At 43.5% G+C, this 26,980-nt stretch overlaps 1 protein-coding gene across 4 annotated transcripts in view; it reads left to right on the forward strand.

The window, feature by feature from the left end:
• MAD1L1 (mitotic arrest deficient 1 like 1) overlaps positions 1 to 26,980 on the forward strand; it is a 349,791-nt gene that overhangs the window by 203,249 nt on the left and 119,562 nt on the right. For 3 of the 4 annotated variants that reach the window (XM_077186910.1, XM_077186911.1, XM_077186912.1), the window contains one exon: positions 24,692 to 24,899. In XM_077186910.1, the coding sequence (XP_077043025.1) occupies positions 24,692 to 24,899 (208 nt within the window). Of the gene's footprint in view, positions 1 to 2,287; positions 2,412 to 24,691; positions 24,900 to 26,980 lie in introns of those variants that run through there. The other variant, XM_077186913.1, reaches the window with a different exon arrangement.

Here is a 26,980-nt window from a genome sequence, read left to right on the forward strand (position 1 = left end):
ATGGCACCAGAGCACTAAATCTGGGGTGAGTGCACTGCCTTCATGGGAGTGAGGGGACAAAGGCACCATTGGTGCTCTTGTATGGTAAAAAGAGCAACAGTATACAAAAATTAGTCATTTCAGCTACAAATGCTGAAATGGCTAATTTTTGTATATACATTCATACTCTCAGTTGTGTATTTAAATTCCCACCCAAAAACTTAAAATGTGTGCCAGTCAAGTAGTAGTAAGTAGCAACTCCAGAAGGCTTCTGTGTGTTTCACTGATCCCCAGAATCACCCTGTGGGTGAATACCAAGGCTGATGAGACAGAAACAACCATTTTAAAGTGAGACTTCACTTTTAAACTCCTCTAATCTTACTTCTCCCTCACAAAGAAAAAACAAAGTTTCAGGAAGCAATAAGAGTGACTGTCCCTTTATAGTTTTCTTGTTTTTCTCTGTAGTCATTCAGTGGCACAAATTAGTTTTCAATTGTTCTTTCTTCATTTTCTGTTATTTTTCTGCTGCTTTGAATTCTGCTTCCATGTCACAGAGACAAAACAAAAATGTCATTTAGACCTGTGTAAGGCAAATAATGCTTCACAAGGTTTGTTTACTGAAGCTTTGTGCTTTCTCTCAGACTTTTATGAGTACCATGTCCATGAGTTGCTGCTCTCTCCACATTAGGCTTTGAGCTTTTCATTACTCATTACCATTTCAGCCTTTGGTTGATGACCCAATTATTTCTGAGTTTTTGATTAAAACAAAGTAATAGGTCACAGTTTTGTGCTGCCCTTGTCTTTGCCATTTCTGTTGTGGTCTGGCTTTGTAAAATCCAAGTTTCCAGTAATATTTTTCAGCAGTTTTATTCTTTTGATACTCTGGTTATGGTGCCATATTTTTTTCTCTACTTCTTGGTATATGTAAAACTTGACACCATCTCTAGGAGACAAAAGGCCAGGATATGTCACCCAGATTATGGAAAAGAAATAAGTTGGAATTCAGTAATATTTTCTCTGAGTGTGTGATGAGGGAAAGAGGAAATGTTTCATGTCACAGTGAAGAGTGGGCAGTGTTTGTAATGATGTTAAAATACACATGAGGAAATGGGGAGATGCTCTGAGCTGAGGCACTGGTGGGGGTGTGCATCAGAGAAACATTTTTGTGACCTCTGCCAGGGGGATTCAAGCATGTGAGATGTTGATAGGTTATCTTACACATCCCAGAACTCTCCCCTTTGATCAGCCTGACCTACCACCTCTGTGACACTTGGAGGCAGAGATTTACATTGTAAAAATGGGTTTCCTCTGAAGAATTTCTTCAGATAGCAGGAAGGAAACTCAACATGCCTCTGTCACTGGGATGTGTGGCATTGCCATTCATCTGGCAGTGCAGGCTCGTGGTGTGCCTGGGAGTAAATGGGGAGAAGTAACACCCCAATAACAGAGCATTTCTGTCAGCACACTGAACACAGACCATGATACAGACCCTTCCAAGACCAACTTTAGCTCAATTTCCATTTGCTCTTTTTTGATAAGACTTTAAAGAGACATGGATCCAGACAAGTCAGGAAAAAAGTAATTGTTTTTGACAGCTTTCCTAGCTAGATTTGAAAGACAGGTAACAGTGGAATGGAAGATGATGCCTAATTTAGGCAGAAAGGCTGTTCTGTTTAAATGAGGATGGACAGTTGGAGTGGCAGGGTAAGTGAAGTGCTGTGAGAAGAGCATCCCCCTTCGTATCTTTTTTAAAAAATGAGCAGTTTCCCATGAGGGGGTTCTGTGTGTTCAGGAGGGTGTCTGGAAGGCCCAGCTGTGTTCCCTGCAGCTGGGAGGGCTCCCAGGGGATCCATCACAGCCCTGCTCAGCCGAGCACGGGGCTCAGCTCCATCAGGAGCTCTGCTGCTTCCTCTGATCAACATTTAAACCCCACATTTCCTAAATGATGCAGCAGCCCTGTGCCTGTTCTTTGCATTTTTGGCAGGACATTTAAAACGAAATAAAAATTCCCTGAAAGCTGTTGTGCATGTTGGACATGACAGAAGATGTTCAGTTGAGATTGTGACCTTTCAGAACAAAGAATCTGCTTTTGAAAAGGGGGTTCATTGTGCTTCTGGCTCTAGTAAGATGAAAAACTTGAAAAACCAGTGACATGAAGGCTGTGCAGCAAGGATGAGCTCTCCAGAGGTTCTCTTGTGTATTTTTGGTTGTCTTCCAGTGGATGCATTCTTTCTCTCTGTGCAGTGCTACCACAGTTCCAATCAGTAGTAATTACAGAAATTTTCTCATTTTTATGAGTAGAGGGATGTGAAAAGCTGTTGACAGCAGTCTGCAAGGGAGCTCAGCTGTGGAGCTGCTTTCCCTCTGGATCCATCACAGCCAGAGCTGCTGACCTTAAGGTGATTTCCCAAGGAGTCAGGGCTTGCTCAGAGGTCAGTCTTTTCAGTGTGGAAGGAAAAGTGTGATTAGATATGTGTGAGCTCTTATGATTAATATTAACATGGTGGAGCTGCCTGAACATTTAAATGCAGCACTGGGGAATTTAATTTTTTATATATGTATATTTGCAAATGATTATTAGAATGCATGTCAATGTATTTAAATGTAGACATGACTTGATGTAGCTAGGTGTAAAATAGGACTATCACCTACATTGGCTCCACAGAATCCAGCTGGGGTGTGGTCAGAGGGATGGCAAAGGTGGCCAAACAGGGAGGGAAATGCCTGCTCAGGAGGGAGAACAGATGGTGGGTGTGGGCTGGGGCTTTTTCCTTGGATGTGCTCCAACCAACATGTCAGACAGTGCCCATCAGACTCACAGAAGCTGACATGAAGGAGGGGGCAGTATTGGAGACATTCCCTAGCATCCTCTTCAGGTGTTGGGGGGAAGGAACAGTGGTTGTATGACATGAAATGGTTTCCCCAGTGCTGCCAATAGGCTGTGCCATGGTGGCTCACAGGCAGTAACTTCTACAGCCAAACAGTTTGAGGGTTGAATGTCAGTGTCTTTTGACTTTCCTGCTTTCTCAAGGTCTCTGACATCTCCTGAGTGTGATGCTTCTGTTTGACACTGCTTAGAAGACAGATCTGTGTCTGTATCTGGAGATTATTGTGTGGTCCATTCTCTCAAGCATCCTAGAGAAAAAAAACATCACTGGACATGCTGCAAAGAGACCTGTAGGTCTATTTACCAAGTGTATTCCTCCTAAGCCTACCCTCTCATCCTTCCCATTTTAGTTCCTTGGCTGTTTCGTTCAACTTAATGCTCTTTACTGATGTTTTCTGCTTGCAGGGGATCAAAAAGATAGTCTGAGTCCTTTAGATATTTGTGGAAGTTAGAGATGATGCCCTTCTACCAGTTTACTCAATGATAACTTGAAAACTTTTGTCTGGGCAAGGCTGCTTCTGAAGTATTTATTTCTTCAGGCAGGCAGCTCAGGATAATGTTGAATTTGCTGGTTGGAGCAGTTAACTCAAAGCTGTTCAGAATCCAATAGATTGCCCCATAGCCATTCCTCTTATTGTTTCAGTTTATCCACAAATCTCTCTTACTCTTGTAAAATTGAAATGAAGATGAGACGACTGTCCCCATCTGAAAAGATGTCAGTGCTGCTTGAAGTCTCCTTGCACTGGCAGAAAAAACAATTGAGCTTTGAGCTTGAACTGAGAGACAGATAAGATCACCAGGAGATTTCCACAGCAAATGCAGAATATATTCTTCTCTAATGGATTCTTAGTGCTATCTGGCAAGTAATTGAATTGCTTGGGTTTGAAGGGAGAGGGGACTGGGTTGGGGTTTTTGATGTTTGAAGGGTGAGGGGACTGGGTTGGGGTTTTTTGATGTTTGGTGGGTTTTTTTAAAGCTCCCAAATTTTGTGAAGATAGGGAGTAAACTGTGGTTTCTCTGCATGACACAGGATGTCTGTCAGACATGGGGGAAGCTAATTAAAATGTCACAATATGTACATGAGGGTGATGAGGCAGAAAAGACCGATCACTTCCTTGGTTCTAGGAATTTGTCTGTGTCCCTGCTTCTATCTACTCACTGTGAAATCCACAAGTAATTCATGCTCTGGGGTAGGAATGAGGCCACTGGGTAAATCTGGCCTCTCTCCCTCTCTCTCTCTCACTGGAATAAAGCAGAAAATAAATTAAATCCATTCTTGCTCTGCTGCAATTACTAAGGGAGTCTCACTCCAGCTGGGTGATAGCAAAGATGCTGGTTCCTGCTGGCCCATCATAGCCAACACTGGTATGCTCTGCCAGAGGACCAGTGCTAGCAGAGGTTAGCACTGGGGCAACTGGGAGGGTTCCACAGCCAATGTGTTTCAGTGCACAGCATCTGAGGGGACAGAAGCAAAGCAGCATCTGCCTCTTTCCCATCCTTTTGTTTAAAAGTATGTCCTGGAAAGGGAATGATGGAGAGAGATAATAACACACCCTTTGGTGTATTCTTTGGAAACACTCAAATGGCCAAGAGGTGGTCCAAGCCTTACAGCCTGCATCATTGAAAACCACTGAACAACAGCAAAATGGGGAGAAAAAAAAAAAAAAGAAAGATGATCGTTGGGGAAATTGCTATAATGGTAAGATAATTAGAACACAGAATGATTAACATTAGTCAGTCTGCTGCATTGGCAAGGACTTTGCAAGTTGATATAATGGGCCTCTTCCATATCAAACATGCAGTTTTTCAGTATTCAGTTTAACACTTTCATGTGACTTTAATAGAGTTCACAGCTGAAACAAGCATTTGGTGCTCATGTAACATTGCACAGTACCTTTCCTCATCTGTTACTAGAAGGCCACTAGAAAGACCTTTTTTTTTTCCCTTTTGTGCCTACTGATGCTGAAGGATAAAAACCACTCTCACCATAGAATTCCTCTACATTGTTTTGAATGACAACTTGACATGAATTCCTGGGTATTTTCTTCCTGTTGTGCCTGATGGAAAGGAACTTCACTAGAAAAAAACAAATTCTGAAATTTCAGAACGTGGTTTTCTTCTTCTCAATGAGAAAATACAGGGACTCAGGATATTGTATACCAATATTAAAATCAAATACTTTTATAAAGTCTACTTTATAGTAGGGTCAAAAGACCTTCTCTGTTTATCATCTTTAATATTTGCAGATCCCTCCTGCCAGCCCTTGTGTGTGGGCCCTTGGATTTGCCAAAACTAAACTGGTACAAGAAATGAGATTTAGCACCACATTTAATAGCTGGTTTTGTAGGCTGGTTGAGTTTGGAGCAAAACTTGGAATGCAGAATGACCTCAGTGTTCCCCATCTCTAGTGATGGTTGCTGACCATTTGTTCTCCTTTGATTACTACCAGCCCTACTGGCTCGTGTATGGACCAGGGCACTGGATGTTTTGTCTCCCTCCATTTTCCCAGGATCTGCAGTGCCTTTCCACTTGCTGTGCTTAGATATGGGTTGCTGTCTGGTGTTAGTGCTGGGGCACTTCTGGACACCACTTATGCACATGCTGAGATCAGGCACATCCTTCATTGCAGCTGCTAAAATCTGCTGGTGTGCTGTAGCAGAAAATCCCTTGATCTCAGTAGCGTGTTTTTTTTTTTTTTTTCTTGTACCCCTTTACTATGAAAATAAACCATCTTTTTGTCTGTAAGATGTTGGAGGGCACAGTGCCCCCCTCTCTGCTCGGTGCAGGGCCCTCAGGAAGGAATTGCAGTCACGCAGCTGTGCAGTGAATATGGAGAGGCTGTTTGGTGTGGCTGGTATTTTGTGGATTATTTTCTCGCTCCTTCTGACCCTACCTCAAATGAAATTCCTGCACTTCATCCTTCCTCTGGGCTGGGCAATCAGCAGCTACGATCAAGGGCTGTAAGGAGCCAGTGGTCAGGCATACAAAGCAGCTGTATTAGGACTGAGCAACCAGGACTAATGGGGAGCAAGGCCGGGAGCAGAGACAGAAATATGGCAGAATAAGATTCATTAGGGATCAGATTCAATAACTGTAAAATGATGAGAAGTTTATGATCAAAGGCTTACTTCGAGCATTTTAATGACAGAGTCATTTAATCCGTTTAAAGCAGATAGATAAGGAGTTAAGTGAAATCTACAGCAGCTGCCTTTCTGAGCTGTTTATGAACCTGTTCCAGGCTACAGATCACTGTGAAAGGCACAGGATGGATGCTTGCTGTAGTAATTGAATAGTATATAACGGGCTACCAGCCTTTATGGGCTGATTTACATATGAGGTTGGTAAAACTTAATGCAAACACTTGTGGTTTGTGTTATTAGTGTGCGTGGCTCCTCAGCTATTTTTAATGTGTGTGCTACTAGCAAGAGTACGGGATGAGGGAAAGAGCAGAGTTGTTTGAAAACCTTTCTGTGCCAGGGTATTCAACTCCCAGTGGGTGTATCTCCTCTGGAAGTAACATCAGTATAGGCTGTTGTGGTGACAAGATTCAGATGGGCTCTGACACTCAAACCACCAGGCCATCAACCATAGGACTTATGCATCTGAAAAAACCCAGGAGGGTCAAGGAGGCATACAAATTCTTTCCTGTCTTTTCCTTCTCCTGTTGCACTTTTGCCACTCTCTGTCTCTCTCTTGGGGACCCTCATTGGTTAGTTAACTTCCTTCCCAGCTTCTCTTGACAAACACTTAAAAACTGTGATGGGGCAGTTGGTGGCATTTTCCCACCTGTGCCCACAGAGTACAGCTCAACTCAGTCCCTCATTCTCCCAAGCTTTTAGCCTCCTGGACACCACAAATTACAGCTGAAGAGCTGCATATGCCTGTGGACTGCACCTTTTTCTATTTCTCAGGTATTCCCTCTCCCCTTCAAAGCTCTCCAGACGCACACATGGGTTTAAAACAGCACTTACAGCTCCTACATCCCCCCTACTCCTTCCCTTCCGCTCGATGAAACCCTTGGTCCTGTGCACACACTGCTGTGGAGAAGCAAGCAGAGGGGGCTCTTTCTCTACTCACAGCTCGAGGCTTGTTGAGCTGCTGGAAGCAAAGTAGCTGCTGCTGCTGCATTGTTTAAGGCCATGTTACAACCCTGGCTGTGCGTGATGCAGACCGGGGAGCAGAGCTGGGATCAGCTGCTGGGGAGCAGGCAGAATTTCCCAGGGCTCCAGGCCATCTTGTTTTCTACTTATACAGAAAGTTGCTGTCCTGCAGTGGTATCGATTAGTTTTAAAATAGGGAGGTGATAAATGGAGATTTCAGGTGGTTCTGGTCAATGTGACTGCAAGGGATGGAGCCATTTAAATCGAGTCTGGAATATCTTACCTTACCTCATGCTGCTTTTCCTAGGAGGGATCTGCTTATGGCTAAGAGGAACAGTGTGGTCCCATGGAGGAGCCTTCTTAGCTTTCTTTGCTTGTGCTTTGCACAGGAACCACCTGCATCCTCTTCCTCCAGACACACCAACTCCCTTTTTTCTGCAGTGTTTGGGATGCCTGTCACAGCTGCTCAAAGGCTGCTGCATGTCTGAGAGACCAGCCAAGGCTGAAGGTTACAAATCCCTTGCAGCATCCCCTGGCAGCCAGGTTATAGATCAGGGTTTAAGCAACCTTGGGTCTGCTGTCAATCTGCATGTTCCCATTTCCTGAAAGAGAATTGGAAAATATTTGTCTGGTTTGAAGATAAGTAAAATTTGTCTTTTGAAATGCTGGCACTAGCAGACAAATCTCTCGTTACTCCACTCCCCTGTTGCTCCCCTGTGTCACAGTGTTTTTTCAGCTACTGTTCCTTCTCAAGAGCTTAGAGACTGAGCACTTGAGAGTTCACTTGTAGAAAATAATATACAAAAAAATGGATTTTAATTCATCTTCTGCCTTCAAGTACCTTGTTCTTTGAGGGTGCTTGTTGCACTCCATTTACACATGACTGTTTCAGTGGTGATAATGCTTTGGACTGGCAGCAGCTGCCCAGATGAGAACTGGCAGTGCAGCACAATGACTTACTCACAATAAAAGTAGTTCTCCACCCCCAACCCTGTTTCAGGAATAAGTTTTTAATCTCTTGAATGCAAAGGTTGTCTGGTCTCTGTGGTAGCACAAAACCCATCCCTGACAGAAGCCCAAATTAGCAATAAGGTTGTTGCAAGCAAAAAACTCAGAACTCAGGCTCTGTTCTTCAGTTATTTATAAATATTTGGTCAGTTAGGCTTATGTCTGGAAAAGTAAAACCTCCATGTAAATGGTCATGAGGGGGAGAGGCAGGAGAGAAAGCTCAGCAGCAGCAAGAGGAAGATGGTGCCAAAGCAGAGCTGGGGATGTGGCTGCATTGTTGGCAGTGCACAGGTCTGGCAGGCAGGAGGTGATGCCACTTCCAGCTCTGTTGTGGGTGTGACTGAGTGGAAGTGGCTTCTGTGGAATCTGTAGATAATATCCCTGCAATGTGGTCGCTTGTGCTGTGAAGGAGATGCTCAGGCCCTTGGCCACAGCAGTCCCTGTTGGCACAGTGTGCTTTGGAGATCACAGAGGGAGGGAAACAATTCTGAAAGAAAAAGATTTTTCAGTAACACATTTCCTTTGAGCATCTATTACACCTGTCCAAATCTACCAGATTTGGTCCATTGTCAGATTCTGGCACAGTTAATTTTGCCTGGAGCAGCTCTGGACTTCTTTGGGCACAGCTGGCTGATCTTCACAGAGGTTGCATGGGCTGCCCAGCCTGGTAACCCAAAATTTGCTGACCATCTCACCTGGCAGAGCAGCACTCCTTGTTCTTTGCCAGGTGGTATTCCATTCTTTTTCCATGGGAGGCTATCTCATTTAACAGCTTTTGAGAGAGGCAAACACATTTATGTGTGGCTTAACTTAATATACAGGCTGCAGAGCTGAAGTGAAGGCACTGATCAGTTCTTACAGTTGAGATAACATTCAGAAAACAAATTAGAGTTTGCAGTTGGTACGGATCCAGGCAGAATTCATAAAATTGAATAGTATTTCCAAGTTGAATGTGGACAAGCTTATTATGGATGCAGAGAAACCAGGCATGTATTGAGGAACTAGAGATATTTGTGATTTTTTCTTTTCTTATTAGTATAGAGAGGCAACCATGCTATGGTCTCCTGTATTTGAAATTTGGGTTAGAATTACTGGCTGTAGCAAGGAGGTGGTTGGGGGGAACAAAGCCTGAGAGTAGTGGGCTGGGTTTTATCTGTTGCAGAAGACCAGTGAAGAAGACCAGCTGGCTGGTGAAGCTGCCTTCCCCAGTGTGGCAGCTCATGATGTTCCAGGTCTTTCCTGAGGGCAGAACCATAATTTTTTATCTGTCTTTAACTGTGTTTGAGGCACATGAAGAACCACAGTCATGTTGTTGTTACTGTGACTCGTGCATGCTGGAGCAGAAATAATACAGAATTACAGGGGGAAACTGTGCTTTTTCAAGGTGTTTGCTTTTCTGCTTCCCTTCCAGTCTGCAATCCTTCAGGTGCCCCTCCAAAAGTGCTCAAGACTTGATGTCAGGTGCTGCCTTCACAGGGCAGCTGTGGGAGGTGGGTGGGAGACTGGCAGCAGGATGTTGGGTGGAAATGGGAGAGATAGTTTGGTAAAGCTCCTTTAATGAGGGTGAGCACGTGCACAGAATGGTTATTTTACAAAGAATGTGTACACATGGTCAGGGGTGTTTTAGCCAGAGGGTTTTTTCTTGTTTTGTGTTATGTAGAGCTTTCACATCTTAGTCCATCTTTGTTTCTCTCTCCATCATCTCCCAGAGAAGTAGTTTTAAAATTGGCTTTGCTCCCTTTAAATCAGGATGGACACTCCCTACTGTAAAGCCTGGAGATCAAAAAAGATGGCAGGTGACAAATCTGTTTCCATTCTCCAGTTTTTTGCACTCTTAAACACCAAATAAGCCTTGTAATTTTCCAATGAGCCAGATTACATCTGTATGGATCAGCATCCACATGTTCAAGTTGTCATTATGACTGTTAGAAAGACATTTCCTTCAGGGAAAAAAGCAAAATCTCAGTGGCTGGGTCTTAAGTGTCATTCTGATTTTCCATCACCTGAGGATTTGAGCAGCCCTGCCACTCTGGAATATTGAAATGAACATATATTTGAAAGTATTTTTATATTTAGAGGCATTGATTCTAATATAATTTCTCTACAAATTAAAATTCTCCTTGAAAAAGATTAAACTGTCAGTGATAACATCTAAGTTCTTGTTATGTCTAAGAGGAATAAACGCTGAAGTTACAGAATTGTCTGGAGGCTTATAAAGTAAGAGGGGGAATTAATGATATGAGAGAGAATGGATAAAAGTATTGGATGACACTTTTTTTGAATTGGGGGAAGTGGAATGAGTTGAATTAAGAGGTTTATGGCCAAAAAGAATACCCATTAGTCTGATATAACACAAAAATACAGTTTTAAGAGAAATCTGCCCAGTGACTTGTGGTTGCTCCATAGACTCTTTTTAATAAGATATCAAATATTGATTTAAAGACACTAAGTAACAGACAATGTATTGGTTTCCCTGGTTAGCTATCCCTATTAAAAATATATATTATTTCCATTTCATTGGCTTCACCATGAAGTGAAGCTATCGGGTTCTCTCTACGCTTTTGTTTGCTGCATTAAAGAACCATTTAGTGTCAGATTTCCACCGAAAACCCAGATCAAATTGCTTCTGCCTTCTCCATAGCAAATAAAATAGTTTGATTTCCATTAATTTCTCAGTGGAAGATGCGTTTTTTTCAGACCATGAATCATTCATGGAAATCCTCTCACCACTTTCCTTAATTTTCAACAACACTCTCACGCCTGCACACCTCACCTGGGTGTGTTATCACTGTAGGGGTCTCATCAGTGCTGCCTTCAGGGACAGTATTGTTTCTTTAGTCCTTCCTGCTCAATGATACATAAAGATTCTGGCTGTTCCTTGTTTTTTTCCTCCACACAGCATTAAATTAGAGGTAACCCTTGGTTATTAACTGTGGCCTCCTCACAGACACTGTCTCCCAGAAAGTACCCGCTGTGTTTTGTGCCTGAAACTGTTCTGCTCTCTGGGATCTCTCACGGTGCATTTGAATTCATAGGGAACGATTGTGCCTGGCACAATCAGATTTCTAAGCTATCTTTGTGGGCTTTATTGTTTGCTACAATTCTGCCTTTGTGTTATCTGCATATTTTAGTAAGGTTTTATTATTTTCTTATGTATCTTAGAGAATGTGTGCTGCATACGATCGGCCAAAGGAGAAATTCTTGTTGGGAAAGTAACAGGGAAATGTCACTATTAGTTCATCAGCTTTTGGGCCATTTAAAAACTGCCATAGTCTGATTTTGCATCATGCTGGTTTTAAAAGAAAATGCGATTTTGATACCGAGGCAAATATATTACAGAATTCCTATTCTGTTGTGTCAACACAGTTATCTTAGTTAACTGGACTTGAAATCTCTTCAAGTCTGTTTGACAAGACCTGTTTTCCATGAAATTGTGTTACTTGCTTTTTCTGATATTTTCTTCTAATGGACTTATGTATCAGCCCTGTCTTGTGAGTTAAGGAGATTCAGTTTGCTGCATTCTGGAAGCTTCATGAAAAGCGAACAAGGCAGCAGATAACTCGATCTGTATGAGGCGAGCTGGTTAATCTCATTTTTCAGTCTTCACAGTCTATTCACCAGCCTGTGCTGTCTCATTCTGACTGCAGTAAAACGTGCAGATCAATACTGCCAATGGGTGATTAGCAATTTGCAAACTCCAGTAAGTGAATACATCCGAGTCGAGGGTTGAAGTTGGAGAAGAAGGTGGAGGAGGAGTGATTGAGTGGGCTGAAATAATGAAAACAGATATTTCCTCTCAAGTGAAATGTAAGCATTGTTGAGCTCTGTTAAGCAAGACGATGGCAGAGATTTGTACTCCTTTCACAGTGATTACAGAAAATAATTTTTTTTTCTGAAATTGCTAACATCAAATGTGCTTTTCTTTTATCACCCCTCTTGATCTTTTTTTTTCCTCTGCTGTTGACCTGCTGGAGGATAAAAATGTCTAAATGTATGCAATTGAGATGTTTATCATTGTTCTTGAGGCCACTTTTTGCTTCAGTCAAATCAATTCCAAGGTGCTTGTCTACTTCTCAGTTTCAGGCAGAAAATCCCTGCTTTCTGTCAGTATATTCCATACCAAAGACAATTTTGGGGTTCTGCTCATGAAAATAACTCAATAAATACCTTTAGCTCCCTTAGCAGACCCTGTACCACCAAAGAGTGCAGCTGAAGTAGCAGTAATTTTAAGGTATTAAAATTGCATTAAAAACAAAACAGTTAACTGAAATATAGAAAAGGACCAAGTAGTTCCTACAAGGAAGGAAAATTGCATCCTCCCTAGCAAATGTGGTCTGACCCCTGAAATTCAGTGTGACTGTGTGCTTAAAGATGCCATCTGAAAATCTGTGGTTAGAGAAGAGCAGGAAGGCTCTTTTTCAGGTTTGCTCAAATGAACTTGAAAAGATTCCTTCTCATCTGCAGCCAGGCTGTGTTTCCAAGTCATGCATGTGTTGTCTAATTAAAACTTAATGGGAAAGAAATAACTACCACAGCATGTTGTGGTAGCTGTAGTGTAAGGCTGAGCTGTCCTCTCCTCCCTGAATTGTTACATGAAGGCTGGAGAACTGGGTTCTCACTGAGAAACACCAGAAAAGTAGAATTTCCCCTCATGCACCATTTTCTTTCATAAAAATGCTGTGATGTATGTTGGCAATGAGGAAAGTGATGATAAAAATCAAAGCCTGAGTTTTATACAGCAGGAAGTATTGTGTTTTGAAGGAGGTTTTGTAGGGTCTTAACAGTTTAGAGATTGACCTGGCAGTCATAATTCTGGAAAAACCTGGCAGTGAAATTTAAAATCATTGCCCCTTCACATCTCTGTGCAAAATGTGCAGGTTGCTGTCCAGTCCATTAGCACAGTGACGTAAAACTGGTGAAATAAAATCAAACTGGAGGCAGGACAGTTGTATTTCAGACCATTAAGTCGTGCACTGAGGATTGGACAGTTGTGTCTACTAAATATATTTCAAGGTAGATTCAAATTGGGTTTGGCTCAACTTCACAGCAGTCTAAGCCTGAATAAGGAAAATGTGTTGTTGGGGTTGAAGTGATGTAAGTCAGGTTTAGCATGTTTGACAGAGACATTTTGCTAATGGGTTGGTGATCCCAGTGTGACTTTTTAAAGCATTTCCCCATATCTTTGGTTCAAACTGCATTTACTTGAAAAGACGTGAATGGTAATTGAAGCATTGCAGGCAACCAAGAAGTATTTTCCCCCAGGGAAAGCCAAGAAGGGATGTTTCAGGAGATGGTTGTGCTGATGGAAGTCCCCATGTGAACAGTCTCACCCAGCACGTGGGGTATGAAATGTTGGGGGGTGTAGTTATGTCACCTACAGAGCTACAGCTGAAATTGTGAAAACTGTTCTCTTGCCAGAGGTGGTTTTCTCTTTGTCATAGGAATAGAAGGGTTTAAACTGAAATTCTGCTCCATTGCCAAGGCTTAGGTGAATTCCTTGTGCCATCTGTGGATGGCTGCTCCTTCTCTCCCCTCTGCTTCATCTTAGCCTGTGATGTTACAGCTTGATTCCCCTTCACAGCCCAGGAATTTACTCCTGTGTGGAGACTTTCTGGGTCTTGTCTTGGTTGGGCAAAGCACAAGCAAGTTACCAGCTCTTGCTTTCTCAGGCCATATGTAACTAGTGAGGGTATTGATTTCGTTTTGATGTGATGTAGTTTATAAATATGCATGAGGATTTAGGGTTATTTAACTGTGCTTGTTAATTCTCCTTGCATTGCTGACTTTTCTTGTTGAGGGTTTCTTTGTATGCACAGCAACCCCTTCCATGACAGCCCTGTTCTCACTGCCTGGGACATCTTGAATGTTTGTTAATCCCAAGTCTGTGGAAACTTTTAATATTCAAGGAATGGAAGGAGACAAAGTGATGCCCTTCTGCATAGGGACCAAGGGAGCAGAGTCCAGCTCTCCAAGGAGTTGGGTGAGGAAACCTGGGGCATAAAGGTAATCATCACAAGGTGAGGAGGAGAATGGAGATGGAGGAGACTTTTTTCATGCTCCTAGAGAAGGGGAAAAGAGCTCTTTTCACCAGGGATCCTATAACTTGCTTAAATTTAAAAAATAATTAACCTGATAAAATGGTGAAAAGGAAGGGAAAACCAAACATTTGTCTATTTGCCCTGAGGAGATAGAAGAGAATGTACCATCTGAATCGATATTTGGATGTTTTAGACACTCAGGTCTCTTACTTGAGAAAGAGCAGAGCAAACAGAAGAGGGTTCAGCCTGCTCAACACAGCAAAGGGAACCTGCAGTGACTCCTCTTGGTGAGTAATGTGGGTGACTGCTTGGGGAAAAGAATGGTATCTACATGGGTACATGTTTTTCTGAGATGTTGGAAGCTTTCTCATTTTCCCTCTCTGCAGTCACCCATTACTAGAGGAATTTCCACTGTACCTGGTTGGACTTTGAGGTGATATTGGGGAGGATGAGCTCTCCCCAGGGGCAAGACAAGCACCACATCACTGTGAAGTGTCAGGGACAAAATGAATAAAACCTGGCAGTTGTGCTGTAGGTGCTCTTCCCCTGGGTGTGTGGCAGGGCCATGTTTTGTTCCCCTCCTTTTCCCTGTCTGCCTGGCCACAGCAGAAGGTGCGTGGGAGGCGATAACCCCGCGCAGGGAGAGGCTGCACTGCAGCTTGTTTAACCTGCAACACATTTGCTGTAAATCCCACTCAGACACTGCCCAGCTGCTCCAGGAGACTGTCAGAAATGAGTCCTTCAAAGCACTTGTGTCTGTCACTTTTCTGTGTGATGGGAAAGGGAACTTGACTTGCTCTTTGAGTGGAAATGCTTCCAGCTTGAGGCAGGAATCTGGTAATGGTGGTGGGTTAGCTCAGGGGGCAGCCAAGGCTCAGGGTGCTCATTCATTCACTCAGATGCAGTGGGTTTGCTTTGTACCCTGCCAGGCTGGAATTAGATGTGCAAGGACATATAATAGTACTTTATATGCATTAAATTACAGGATCAAAATGTCCTGGTGCACTTAAAGCCTTTAGGAGTTTCAGCATTGCTGTTGAGGCTGACCTCAGCATCCAGCCTGTGCCATGTGTTTGCTGTACAAATACATAACGTGATTGACAGCACTTCTTGTCACTTGTTTTTCAGGCTTTTATATGCTCAGATGAACTTTGATGCTTCCATGAAGGCTTTTACATAATTTTTAATTATGCATCTTTCTTTTTATACCAGATAGTATCTTAAAAAAATACCCGTAGAGGTTTTGCTTTTTGCTAATGAGATCCATTAACTGGAAAATCCTATTACATTGCAGTTTCACTTTGCTTTATAAAGTCTTGAAAGCAGGACCTCTGCTGTCATACTTCACTCTGACTCCTCCCTTCCTATTTGGATACTGAGGGTCTTGGTCTAGCACAGCCAATTTGTGTTGCTTTTCTCCTCTGAGATCTCTCCTTGAAGTCCAATCTGAATTCATTCCAAAGTAGAGCTTTACCAGGAAACACAGAATTATGGAGGCATTAAAGCAAGATTTATAGAGCATTGTCAGGAAGGAAAGCTTTGAGTGGCTGAATATCTGAATTGGAGTGAATACTACAAAAAAAACCTCATTTCAAGTGTCTCCTGTCTTTCTGGTCTACTGAACAGTAACTCTATGTGCATGTTGCAGAATAAAAAAGAGAGCAGCTAAGAAATAGTTAAACTTTTTGGTAAACTGTGTGTACTTCTCTTGAAAACCTAGATTTGCTCTGACACCTCTCAACAATATTCTCAACCAAAGTTACTTGATTTGTATGGGAAAGTTGATAGAATGTTTTTTTGAAATTCAGATCTGTGAGAGCCAGCACTTCTCACCATATAAAGTTAAGACTTATCTCTGAAAAGGAATTTTTATAACTCACACTATAAGCTCTTTGGGGCTGTTTTCAGAACCTATGTGCTTTTTATTTTCAGTGTCTTTATCAGAGGTTTTTGAACCAGCACAGGTCTCCTCTGCACGCTACTAGACTGTAAATAATAGCAACTTCTTATGGACTTTGTTCTTGGGAAAGACAGGAATCCTTGACTTGAAAAAAATAGTGTAGATACCCTGGAATTCAAGTCTCTAGGTGGTAACAAACCATCCTAGAGCAGACTATGATTTTCTTCCATTTCAATAAAAGGAAGAGCAGCAATTGAAAAGGACAGTGAACATTTGGATGCATTTTTTCTTTTAGATTATCTCAGCTTCATGCCATTCCATGTCTCTCTGTCCTGACTCTTAACCTTCTTGTCACGTTTGTTTGCATCCCAGACCTCATCTGAATGCCTCGCTCAATGCAAATTACAGTCTTGCATCCTCCAGGGAAGAACACGTTTGAAAGAGATACAGAAAACAGATCTCCTTTTAAAACTGTACCTGAAGGGCTTCCACACCGCTGCTAAGGCATTTTATTTTATTGCTCCCATTGTAGCAGTGTCCAAAATGTGTTACATGTTGTACCCAAAGATATGGTCTGGTGTTAGAACAGTGTGATTAGGGCGATTAGAGCTTTTTTTGTCTGTGATACAGCCTAACTCCAACCACCTCCCTGTCTCACTGCTAATTTGCTGTAGATGCTGCAGTGAAAGAGGCCATAGGGAGGAATATCAATGAGTGTGGATGGTGTGGAAGATCTGCTCAGGAAGGAACAGAAAAAGCCCTGTAGAAGGGGAGGAGCAGCTGTTCCAGGTGGCCTTGCTAATGGAGAGGGGAAGGTGATGTGGGATTACTCACTGCTCCTGAGAGCAAGGATGTGGAATTTGTTGTGCTGGTGGAGGAGTTAGTGGGGGTGAAGAGGCATAACTCAGGCTAGCACAGAGAGTCTCCACTGTTCTGGGAGTGACTGACGTGGGTGTTCAGGACACCAGAGGTGAAAGGTTGCCTGAATCAAGGTGTATGAGCAGGAGGTGGCATCACCTGGGCAAAGAGAAAGATCTTGCTGTTTTGTGGAAGAAGTAGCAGGTGTTGTGCTAAGAACTGGCTAAGATAACAATGGAAAGGTTGCCCAAATGAATTTCTGCTGCCAGGTTTCAGTGTTGTGTGTGTGCAGATGCACACAAAAAACACCATGGAGAGAGAAAAAGGGTAGGGAAGCGCCATGGGACCTGGTGAGAACAAATGAGCCTTTTCCCAACATCCTGCACCTTCTGTTTTTCATTTTTCCCCCCCCCAACTGTTTCTGATGTCAAGCATGCACATACTGGCAAAGCTACAAGGAGCAGGTGGTGGTTGTTGCTTATTTGTTAGTTAGCTTTGTCTCATCTTTGCAATCCATTTTTGTTAATACAGCTCCTGTTCCACAGGCTTTAAAGATCCCTTGGTGTGGTTATCTTGTGTGACAGAGGGAGCTGGGGCTGGTGAGCGTGCTGTGCTTTGTGCACTGGGTACAGAGGGAATTCTTTGGGATGCAGTTTACTTTGGGTATTACTCTAATCACTTTAACGAGCCTGAGCAAAGAAACAAAAAGAACAAAACCAAGAAACAGAATTTCCATTAAAATGGCATTTCCTGAGGTGGGATTAAGCTTTCTGAGGCTGCCTTGTACTGGGTACAGAAATGCCTCCAATAGTCTTTTGTATGAGAGAGTTGAGTAACCAATTTTTTTTTTTTTTAAAGCTGTTAAAGTTAAAATTTAGGAAGATCAGGAGAAGCTGCCCACCTGAATAGCCAGGCAGACTCTAGTTAATAAGCTACAACAAGAGCTGTAGTTGTTGGGGACCTTGCATGTGCCTTTCAGGTGATAAATTCCAATTTTGCCTTCCCGCTGTTTTTTTCTTCTCCATCTTTGAGTGAAATTTCCGATGGCTATTGATGCAGGACTAACAGCAGACAATTCTTGACATAAATGCTGAGCCATTAACTGTAAGCTGAAGATAAACACATTCAAAGACAACTTCTAATGATATGTGACTTGTCTGCTTTCATAATTCAGTGGAAGCAACGGGGTGTTCATTAGCTGTGTGCAAAGCCTGTGTGGCTGTGTTTACCCACAAATACCACATGTTTGCAGTGAAGCCAGACAGTCATTCCAGAAACCACAAGCCTTGGGAAAGGCATGCTTGAGCTGTGTAAAGGATTCATAGTCAGGAGGAGGCACTGAATCCCAAGAATAAGCCTGCAGGTTCCCAAAAGCAGTTTCAGATCTTCTAGCATCAGAAATCTGGATTTTGCGAGAATTCAGTAGCTGGAGCCTGACACAGTGAAAGACCAGCCAGAAACCTTGAGTAACATTTTGTCCCATTTTGTCCTGTCTTTGGGGGATTCAGGATGTGCCCCCTCTGTTTTAGTCCAGGATTTACCAAAGTGTAAATCCACCAGGCTGTGCCAGCAGTGAAGTACCATCCTCTGCTCGAGAGTTCAAAAGTTCAGTTTTGGACATTGACCACTTGCATATACCCAATTACCTGCTGTGTGTTAGTGTTTACAATTTAAGCTACTCTTGTTCCTACAAGAGGTAGTAAATGGAAGCAAGACCATTCCCTGGCCAGTTGGATGCTTTTCAAACACGTCTCTTCCACCATCCCCCCAACTGATGCTTTATGTTTTATATCTATACATAAGAAACTTTCCCATCTGTCTCCTACAGCTAGATGCAGTCTTTATTTCAACAATTCTTCCAAGGTAACTACTGACCCATTTAAAGCTGATATAATCTACTAAGCTCCTTAAATCATTTCTATTTAAGTTCTCCAGTACTGAATAACCTGTCCCAGCCCAGAAACCTTGGAGATTTCTCTCTTAAGAAGTCATCATGGGAAGAAATTCCTCAGCTCAGGAGGCAGAAGTGTTTGGGTGGCCCTCACTGTGCCTGAGAGTCGCGTGAGGAGGAAATTTTCCGTTCCTTGAAGAGCTTCCAATCCCCAGCCTTTTCTCAGCAGGGCCAAGCACAAGCTGTTGTATTGCCAGCCAGCAGTGATTAAGCTCAGCTGTCCATATGCTCCACCAGAATTTATTGTGCTGCTCAGAAATCACAATCTTTTAAGGCTGATAGATACCAAGACTGAAAAAATGAGGTACTTAAGTGCGTGTCAGCCCCATCTATGGGTTTTGATGATTTTGCTTGCCAAAGCGTTTAACAGAAGGAGCTTGTGAGGATGTGAAGTCAGCTGAAAATCCTTCACAGTGCCTGCTGACATTGTATCCTGACAGTCAGTGCCTTTTTTGGGGATGGATGGACTTGTTTAATTTCATTAGTGATGGAAGATAAACATATGCACACCAGTGGAGACTGTTCCCTTTGCTAGCAGCTCTACCTTCTGATCAGAACTACCTGCAGCAGAAGAAGAGTCCTTAAATGGAGTTGTTAAGCACTGAATGTTTCATCAAATGTAAAATGGTCCACATGGTTTTAAGTACTTTATTCTTACCTGTGTGCCTATGAAAGTGAGTGGAGTAGAGAGAAAAGCTTTTATAGCTCCTTGAGAAAGACATCGCTGAATTGGGACTGTGCAGTTTTCAAACAACCAGGAGGAGAGATGCCAAAATAAGTTCATCCCTTTTCAAGGTGCTGTCACTGGCAGCTTTCATTGTTCTTCTAAACAACTCCTCTTCTAAAGGAAAAGTTTCTGTTTTTCAGAGATTAAAGCAGTCCTGTCTTCATTCATTGCTTTGGCACTTGACTGATTCTTCCCTAATGGGCAGATTACTTAGGAAGTTTTTGAGCTGTAATTTCAACACGTAGACCAACATGCTGACTGTTTGGTGATAATATAGTTTTTAAAAATGACACAAAGCATCAGCACAATTATCTCCCTGGGGTGTTTTTTTTTCAAGCTGGAAGATGGAAGTGAGAGGGGAGGCAGCAACATCTGACTTGAGCTTGTACCTCAGTTCTAGATGACAAATTGGCCCTGTTGCAAATTCTTTTTTCCATAGTCTTTTGTCAGAAAGTTTATTGATAGCCAGAGTCTTACTAAATTCTTACTAAGTTCTGCCAGAGTGTGTTTGGAACATACTGCATTAAGCCAATATTTGTGTGTGGCATCTGCAGTGTTTGTCTCACACAGTGACTCCACAGTTGGGACAGCAGCAATGGGGTGGCTCATGAGAGAGTTTCCCATGTGGAAACCATGGGGCAGATGTCTGGAAGGCTGAGGGTAATGCATCAAAACAACATTATTTCACAAATTATGGAGCGTATTGACATGTGAAATCAACAAATAATCTCTATTAAATGTCCAGTGCCCTTCTGAGAGCCAAAAAACCAAGGTTTTGCTGCCTTAAGCACCAAATCAGCTAGTTAACATGTTGCTTTCCAGGAATGAGTAATTCACTTTAGGTGCCAACCAGGTTTGGTTGCAATCAATCAAGGTATTTATTGCTTCCCCCTAAACTGAAGCTCTCTGTACATTTTTCTGACAAATCTGAATTACTTGTTCAATGTTATTTCTGAAAAGAAGAATCAATGAATGCCAGCAGTTCTCTCTAGTCCAAGTAATTTACTCTTCAGAATCTCTGCAATTTCTGGTTTTTAAGGTAGAATTTCTGGTATTTTAAGGTTCTTAAGGTATTGGAAAACAGGGGTAAAGAGGGGATACTGCTGAGAAACTGGCAGTAATGTGTTATCTTTGCTCTCTGAGATGCTGGCCATGATGGGCTGATGAGCAAAACAAACTACCAAGTTACTGCTGAATGAGCCAGGGATGGGATGGCTTTCCAGCAGAGCTCTGTAGGTCACACATGGATTGCATTGCCCAAATGTCCCACACTTCCATCTAAAGGCACCATGAGCTTAAGTGGATTTGGGTTCAGGCCAAGTTTCCAAACCTGCAGCACGATTTTCACACTTCTTGGAGAAACCAGGGATACATTACCATTTGTTACAAGATGCTTTTTAACTCTGCTAAGCAATACCTCCTTGCATGTGTTGGTTCAGCACAGAAGCAGCATCTGGAGCTGTGCCTGGGCAGCTGTTTGGGGAGTCCCAGCTCCTGTTCAAGGAACGTGGCTGTCTCTTCTGTGCCTGCCTTTCAAATGCCACTGTTTGGTCTTCCTCTTCAGTCACCCAAGATTAGAAATTATTTTCTAAATGGGAAAATCTGTTTTAGGTTTTCTCTCCCAGTGCCTGAAACAATTCTCCAGGCTTCTGCTGCACAAATGAAAGGATAAAATTATGTTCAGTAAGACTAATTTATTGTAGGTGGAAGTGCAGTTGACAGAGAAAAACAGCAATTTACATTTTCCAGAACGAAAGGGATTCCAGGAGGATGTTGTTTGCTTTCTTCAGTCTCTGATTTCCTACCAGCATTAGGGCTTCATGTCCATCAAATGCTAGTGAGATTTTAATGCTACTTTGCTGTCTCTTATATTTAGCTATTTCCAGCCATGGGTCTTCATAGAGCCAACTCTTTGGGTCCTTTTCACGACCCAAAGTCACCCTCAACCTTCAGAAATTTGGGGAAAACACTCCAAATGTCCCAAGCTGTGATACTGTTTTGACTTTCTGTATTACCTACACATGAGACCCATCCCTTTCATCAGACACTGCCTCTGGTCTGAGCCGTTTCCATGGAAAGTTTCCTGTGTTTATTTGAAACTCCAGAGAGTGCCAGTAAATTTCCTGGAGGCTGCTTGGTACGACTGTGAGGTGGCAGCATGGTCTGGTGAGGAGGAGGAGCAGCTCTGAAGATGTGTTTTCCTTTCTGCCATGCTGCTGAGGAACCTGGAACCAGAGACTGCATCTTTCCATAGCTGCACTCCCCTCACATACTGCACCTTCAGGATTTGTTGTCTGCTTTTTGGGCTTTAGCTGGCAGTTCCTTGTGGGGTTTGTACAGGACCTGGCACGCTGGGATCCCTGTCTCACTTGGTTTCTTTTAGGCATTGCTGTAATATAAACCAGCTGCACTAATATTTTAGCTGTAGGGAGAAATGTACTGGTTTGATGTGTGCTGTGTAGAAGAAAGAGAAAGCTACTGCCCCTAGCCCAAAAATGTGAGTAGCATAGCAAATATGTTAGTGATCTCCCAGAAATGTTAAATGAGATGGATTCTGCCACTGCCTTCATTGCACTGTGGGCTTTTAAGAGATTCTCGTGTCTCAGTGAAGCTTCAGACTGATGTGCTGAGGAGAGCTGGTGAACCCTGAAAATAAGGCTGAGTCCTGGTGATGAGTTTTACAGCAAGATTTTTCAAGGGGGGCATGTTATGAAAAGAGAGGATAAATGGTCTGAAAGATCTGTAAGAGCCAAAGCACTGGAGCTTCATGGCAGGGCTTTGTAGAAAGGCCAGAGAGATGATGGAAAAGGGTAAATAACCTGCAGAATCAAAAGATTGGTGCAGTGTGGGTTACAGCAGCCCTGGCAGGGAGGGAGCTGCAGTCTCCAGGTGTGCAAGGCTTTCCTCACACAGGGATCCTGCTGCTGTGGATCCCTGCACTGCAGCTGGAATGGTGCTGGCAGCCAGGATGAGGAGCTGGGAGCTCTGCCTGGCCTTGGCAAGGGAGACAGGGCCAGGGCCCTTCCCAGCTGGTCAGAAGCACCAGCAGCTGCCCAAGGAGAACTGAGATCCACAGCTGACACTGGAGCATCCTCCTAGCAGCCAGAGTAAGCCCTGTTGCAAACTTTGGAGCTGAATCTCTTCCCTAAATAGACAAACACAAGAGTGAGGAGTGCCCTGACCTGTCTGGAGGAGTCCTGGAGTGCAAATAGCAGGAGAAGGTAACGAGCTGGCAAAAGCAGGTTTGTAAATGCCAGTGTGTGCTGGGGAAAATACATCTAATGAGCTGGTGTTGCAGCTGTCTTCCTTCTCCCTCTGTTTGATATCTCCAACATGCTGCTTGTGTCCTTCAGGTCTCACCTGAATTTCTTTTGATCAAGGCTGATGGTGGGATAATTTCTTCTTTTGGTCTGAATTGCTTGATTGGCAATTAAAGGAGATTTGTCTCAGCCTGGCTGTGGAAATGGGGTCACAAAGCCCTGTTGCTGTGGGGCTGCAGGGCAGTGCTGCCCTCCCAGGTGTTCCTGAGCTCACTGAAGTGAGGCTTGGGCAGTAGGAGAACGTGCATCACCTGCTCAGTGTGTGGCCAAGGCCTGGGAGACCACATAGTCCTGACTGTGGGGACTGCAAACACCTGGGAAAGGGGACCTGAGGTTTCCATGCCTGACTCTTCCCAGCTCCCTGGAGGGAGCTCTAGGACCAGGGCAGACCTCTGGGAGTTCCTCCCACCCCTTCATGCCTGGGACATACTCATGTGGCCTCCTTCCTCTGTGACTCACACTTACCCTGTGGAACAGTGACTCTCTCCTAGCAGATGCACAGCTGTGGCCAAACTGATTTCTCAGAGTAGTTATGAGGAGCCACCACACCCCTCTTTTTTATCTCTGGGAGGAAAATCCCAGAAGAGCACCTTTGACCACAATGGTAGATAGAAGCTGTTATTCTGTGAAAGCCCACAGATTTGTCCATGCTCTCCAGCACTTTTCCAGCAACCAGAGATGCTGGAAGATTCTCACATGTCCTGCCCTGGCATGGCCCAGTTATGGAGCTGCTGTCCTTGAATTTGTCCAACCCATTTTTGATGCTGTTGTGTGTCTGTTGCCAGGCTCTGGGGCAGTGAGTTTCAGCAGTTCACTGCCTGATGAAGAGCTTCACATTATGGGAATAGAGAGTATTTTTAATAAATTATATTTGGGAATGGGATATTCTGGGGTCTCTTACCACCAATGACCAGCAGTGCAGGAGGAAGTCACTCAGTCTCTGCTCTGGTTTGCATGGGAAAAAACCCCACATAAAGCTCTATCACATCTTTAATGGAAATGAAATGATAAAATTGGGATAATACCTACCTCATGCTGCTCTTGAGGGTTAATTAATGTTTACAAAATCACTTTAGGTCCCGAGATTTAATTGGAGGAAAAATATTACCATATAAAATAGCTTTTTATGCAAGCACTGCTATAGGGTTTCAGCTGGGCAGAGTGCCGTGGCAGCCAGCGTTAGCACATGTTTTACTACATTTATGGTTGTGAGGCTTCCTGTAGTTTATATGAAAATTGTCTCTCTGAAATCACAAATGAAACATCAGTGTTTTCCTCTCGCTTTGAAAGAATATTAATTTGCCATCTTAGGGCTTGACTGACTATTTAAGCTGCTGTAAATACAATTCTCCTTTGAGAAAAAAGGAATGGAGTATCTGTTCCCTTGCTTGGGATGAGCTGATACAACTTGCCAATGACTCCACCTTTGGATGCCATGGATGTTGCTGGCCCATATGAGCAATAAATCAGGCTGGCACTGGGTGTCCTGCTGTAGTTTAAGGGTGTGTTTGGGTGTTCATTATAATCTCCTGCTATCAAGAGATTTTAAATACAGCTATAAAACTTCATTTCTGGAGTTAAATCTGACTGTGGAAGTATCAGCCAGGGGATGAGTTCTGTTATAAGTGGGGTGTTTCGGTGGGCTTTTTCTGGTTTGGTTATTTTTTGTTTGTTTGTTGTTTCTTTGCCTTGTTTCAACCTTTGTTTCAGGGGCTTTTTAAAGATGGAATAGCAAGAGAAGGAGAAACAACACTGGGCTTGGCTGCCTTCAACTGTTGTACTAAAACCTTGTCACTGCATAAATGTCACCTTATTTCTGCTGTAACATTTTTTTATTTCACCGGGTGACACAGGCCGGGTGAGCTTGGAGGTTGGATCGGTTACTCAATGTGCTTTTGGTTTGTTTTTTTTCCTGCCCCCCAGGGTGACTACGACCCCAGCAGGACCAAAGTTGTCCATTTCAGCATGAACCCCATGAGTTTGGCCAAGCAGCAGCGCAAGGAGGAGCAGCAGCAGCTGCAGGAGGAGTGTGAGCGGCTGCGGGAGCTCGTGCGGGTGCTCAAAGGAGGCGGCTCCGTCTCTGGGAGTCTGGAGGGAGTTGGGGCTTTCCAATCCCCACAAGAAGTTGCAGGTAGGCTGCTGGCTTCTGCTCCTGGGGATGCATTTATTCTGAATCCGTGTTGCCAGAGGAACTGAGTGCAGGAGCAGATGGAGGCATTGCAGACAGTGTGCTTGATGGAGTGGTTATATGGAAAATGAAAAAAGCTGGGTTGATGCAGGAGAGAGGGGATGTGAGGTGGCAATCCTGTGGCAGTGTGGTAGAGGGTAGGTGGTAAGGCTAAATAATAATAATTCATATCATTTGCTCGTGATGAATGAAATACCAATACAACAGCCTTCATAGGCTGGTGCTGCCAACAGAGTGAAAGGAAATATTTCCTTCCTTTCAGGGCTGGTTTAGCCCTTGAGGTAGTACAGACAGCAGGAAATAACTTTCATAGCTGCAGGGAAGCAAGTGGTTGAAATCTTTTCAGACCTGGCTTAAAACAAATTAATATTGTTTATCAGTGTATATGTGCCCCATTAATCACAGCTACATTCAATACTCCATGAAAGCAGAGTACATCTTTCACTGAGCTAAATACGTTTCACAGAATCTGTGGCACTCCAGTACAGTCTGTCTTCCTTTCACATACCTGAGTGAGACTTTTTAGTACAGCAACCCCAAAAATCAGCACCTTCAGACATGCTCTCAGACTCTGAAAATCAAGGTAAGGATATCAATAAAGCCTAAGCCATCACCTATAACACCGTGAGGGACCAGGCAGAACCAAGTTATGCTGAAAAGCCCTGGAGAAGTTCCTGCTGTAATTCTCTCATGGCCTCAAAACAATTTGTTAGAGAAGAGAAAAATAAAAGAGAACTGAAGGTCTGTGTGGAGCAAACCTGGTGTGTCCCAATGCATGTACTTGGTCAACGTCTGGAGGTCAGGATCCTCCCTCAGATGAGACTGAAAGAGCAGGGCTTTTCCCAAAGGTCACAAGTGCTGGAGGCTTCAGACCCACAAAAGGGCAGAGCCCTGGTTTAAAGAAAATCCACAGAAGAAAACATTTCTCTCTGTTATGAAACAGAAATTCTCAGAAAGTAGCTTGTCTGTGTTCCCATCGCTCAAACAATGACACTTTATTACTGCTGAGATTGTGTTTGTTCCAGCATCTCATACTGGATTGTGGTACTATATAGCCTTAAAAATATGATGGTGAGAAGTGCAGATGGGGTGGTTTATAAAGTGAAGAGCTCACTGCATGTTACAAGTAAGTGACAGTTCTGTCACTCCTGTTAGTGGCTGCTCTAACAGATGCATAAGCATGAAACACTTGGCAAACATTAAAAAAAAAAACATTGTCTGTAGGAGCTTCCAGTCTCAGACCCCCAGTGGGCAGTCCCTGGGGACAGCTCTTGCATTGCAATTTGGATTTGAAATGCACTGTGTTTTAGGTGTTTGAATTGCAGCAGATGCAGCTGCCCAGTGCCCTTGTCTGTCCTTATGCCCCGAGTGCCAGGCACATCTGATGCTGCAGGTCCAGGGGCTGCAGTGCCCAGGGAGGGCAGGGGCAGAGAGGCTGCAGAGCTGGGGTCAGCCCCGTGCCTCTGTCACTGCTGGATGAACCTCTGGGGTATCATCTGCAGTAATTAGACCAGCTCTTCTGGGGAAATGTGCTCCTCACGTGTGCCTCCTGTCATGTGTTAGAATTATTATTCTGCTGCCTTTCTGTGCAGCTGCTTTTAGCTGTTTGTGAGGTGCCTCTGTGCTGGGATGTTACCAGGTTTGTCGTTAGCTCACAAAGGATGCATTTTTAAAGCTGTTTTCTCTCCTGCCTTTGATTCCAACAGGAAAACAAACAGCTCTCTGGGTTTTAGGGTATTTCCAGCCTCATGTATGTGATGCTTTTTTTTTTTGCCTTTTACCCCAGTCCCAAGCTACATCATTCTGACTTCTGGTAACCAGCTCAGATGGAAGAGAGCAGCAGGTTCAGAACTTAGAAGGGTGGGAAGTACTTCAGTGTCATTTACCAAAGTCACAGGAGGGCCCTTTGGATTCTCAGAGTGCCTATAAGTGCATCTGGAAGTGATTCTTGTAAACAAAATGGGAAAAAGCTGTTGAAGGCTGGAGCAGCCCTGTGGATGACTCTCTTTGAGGACAGGGTGAAG

Source organism: Agelaius phoeniceus, chromosome 16 (assembly GCF_051311805.1).
Source record: "Agelaius phoeniceus isolate bAgePho1 chromosome 16, bAgePho1.hap1, whole genome shotgun sequence".
NCBI lineage: Eukaryota > Metazoa > Chordata > Aves > Passeriformes > Icteridae > Agelaius > Agelaius phoeniceus.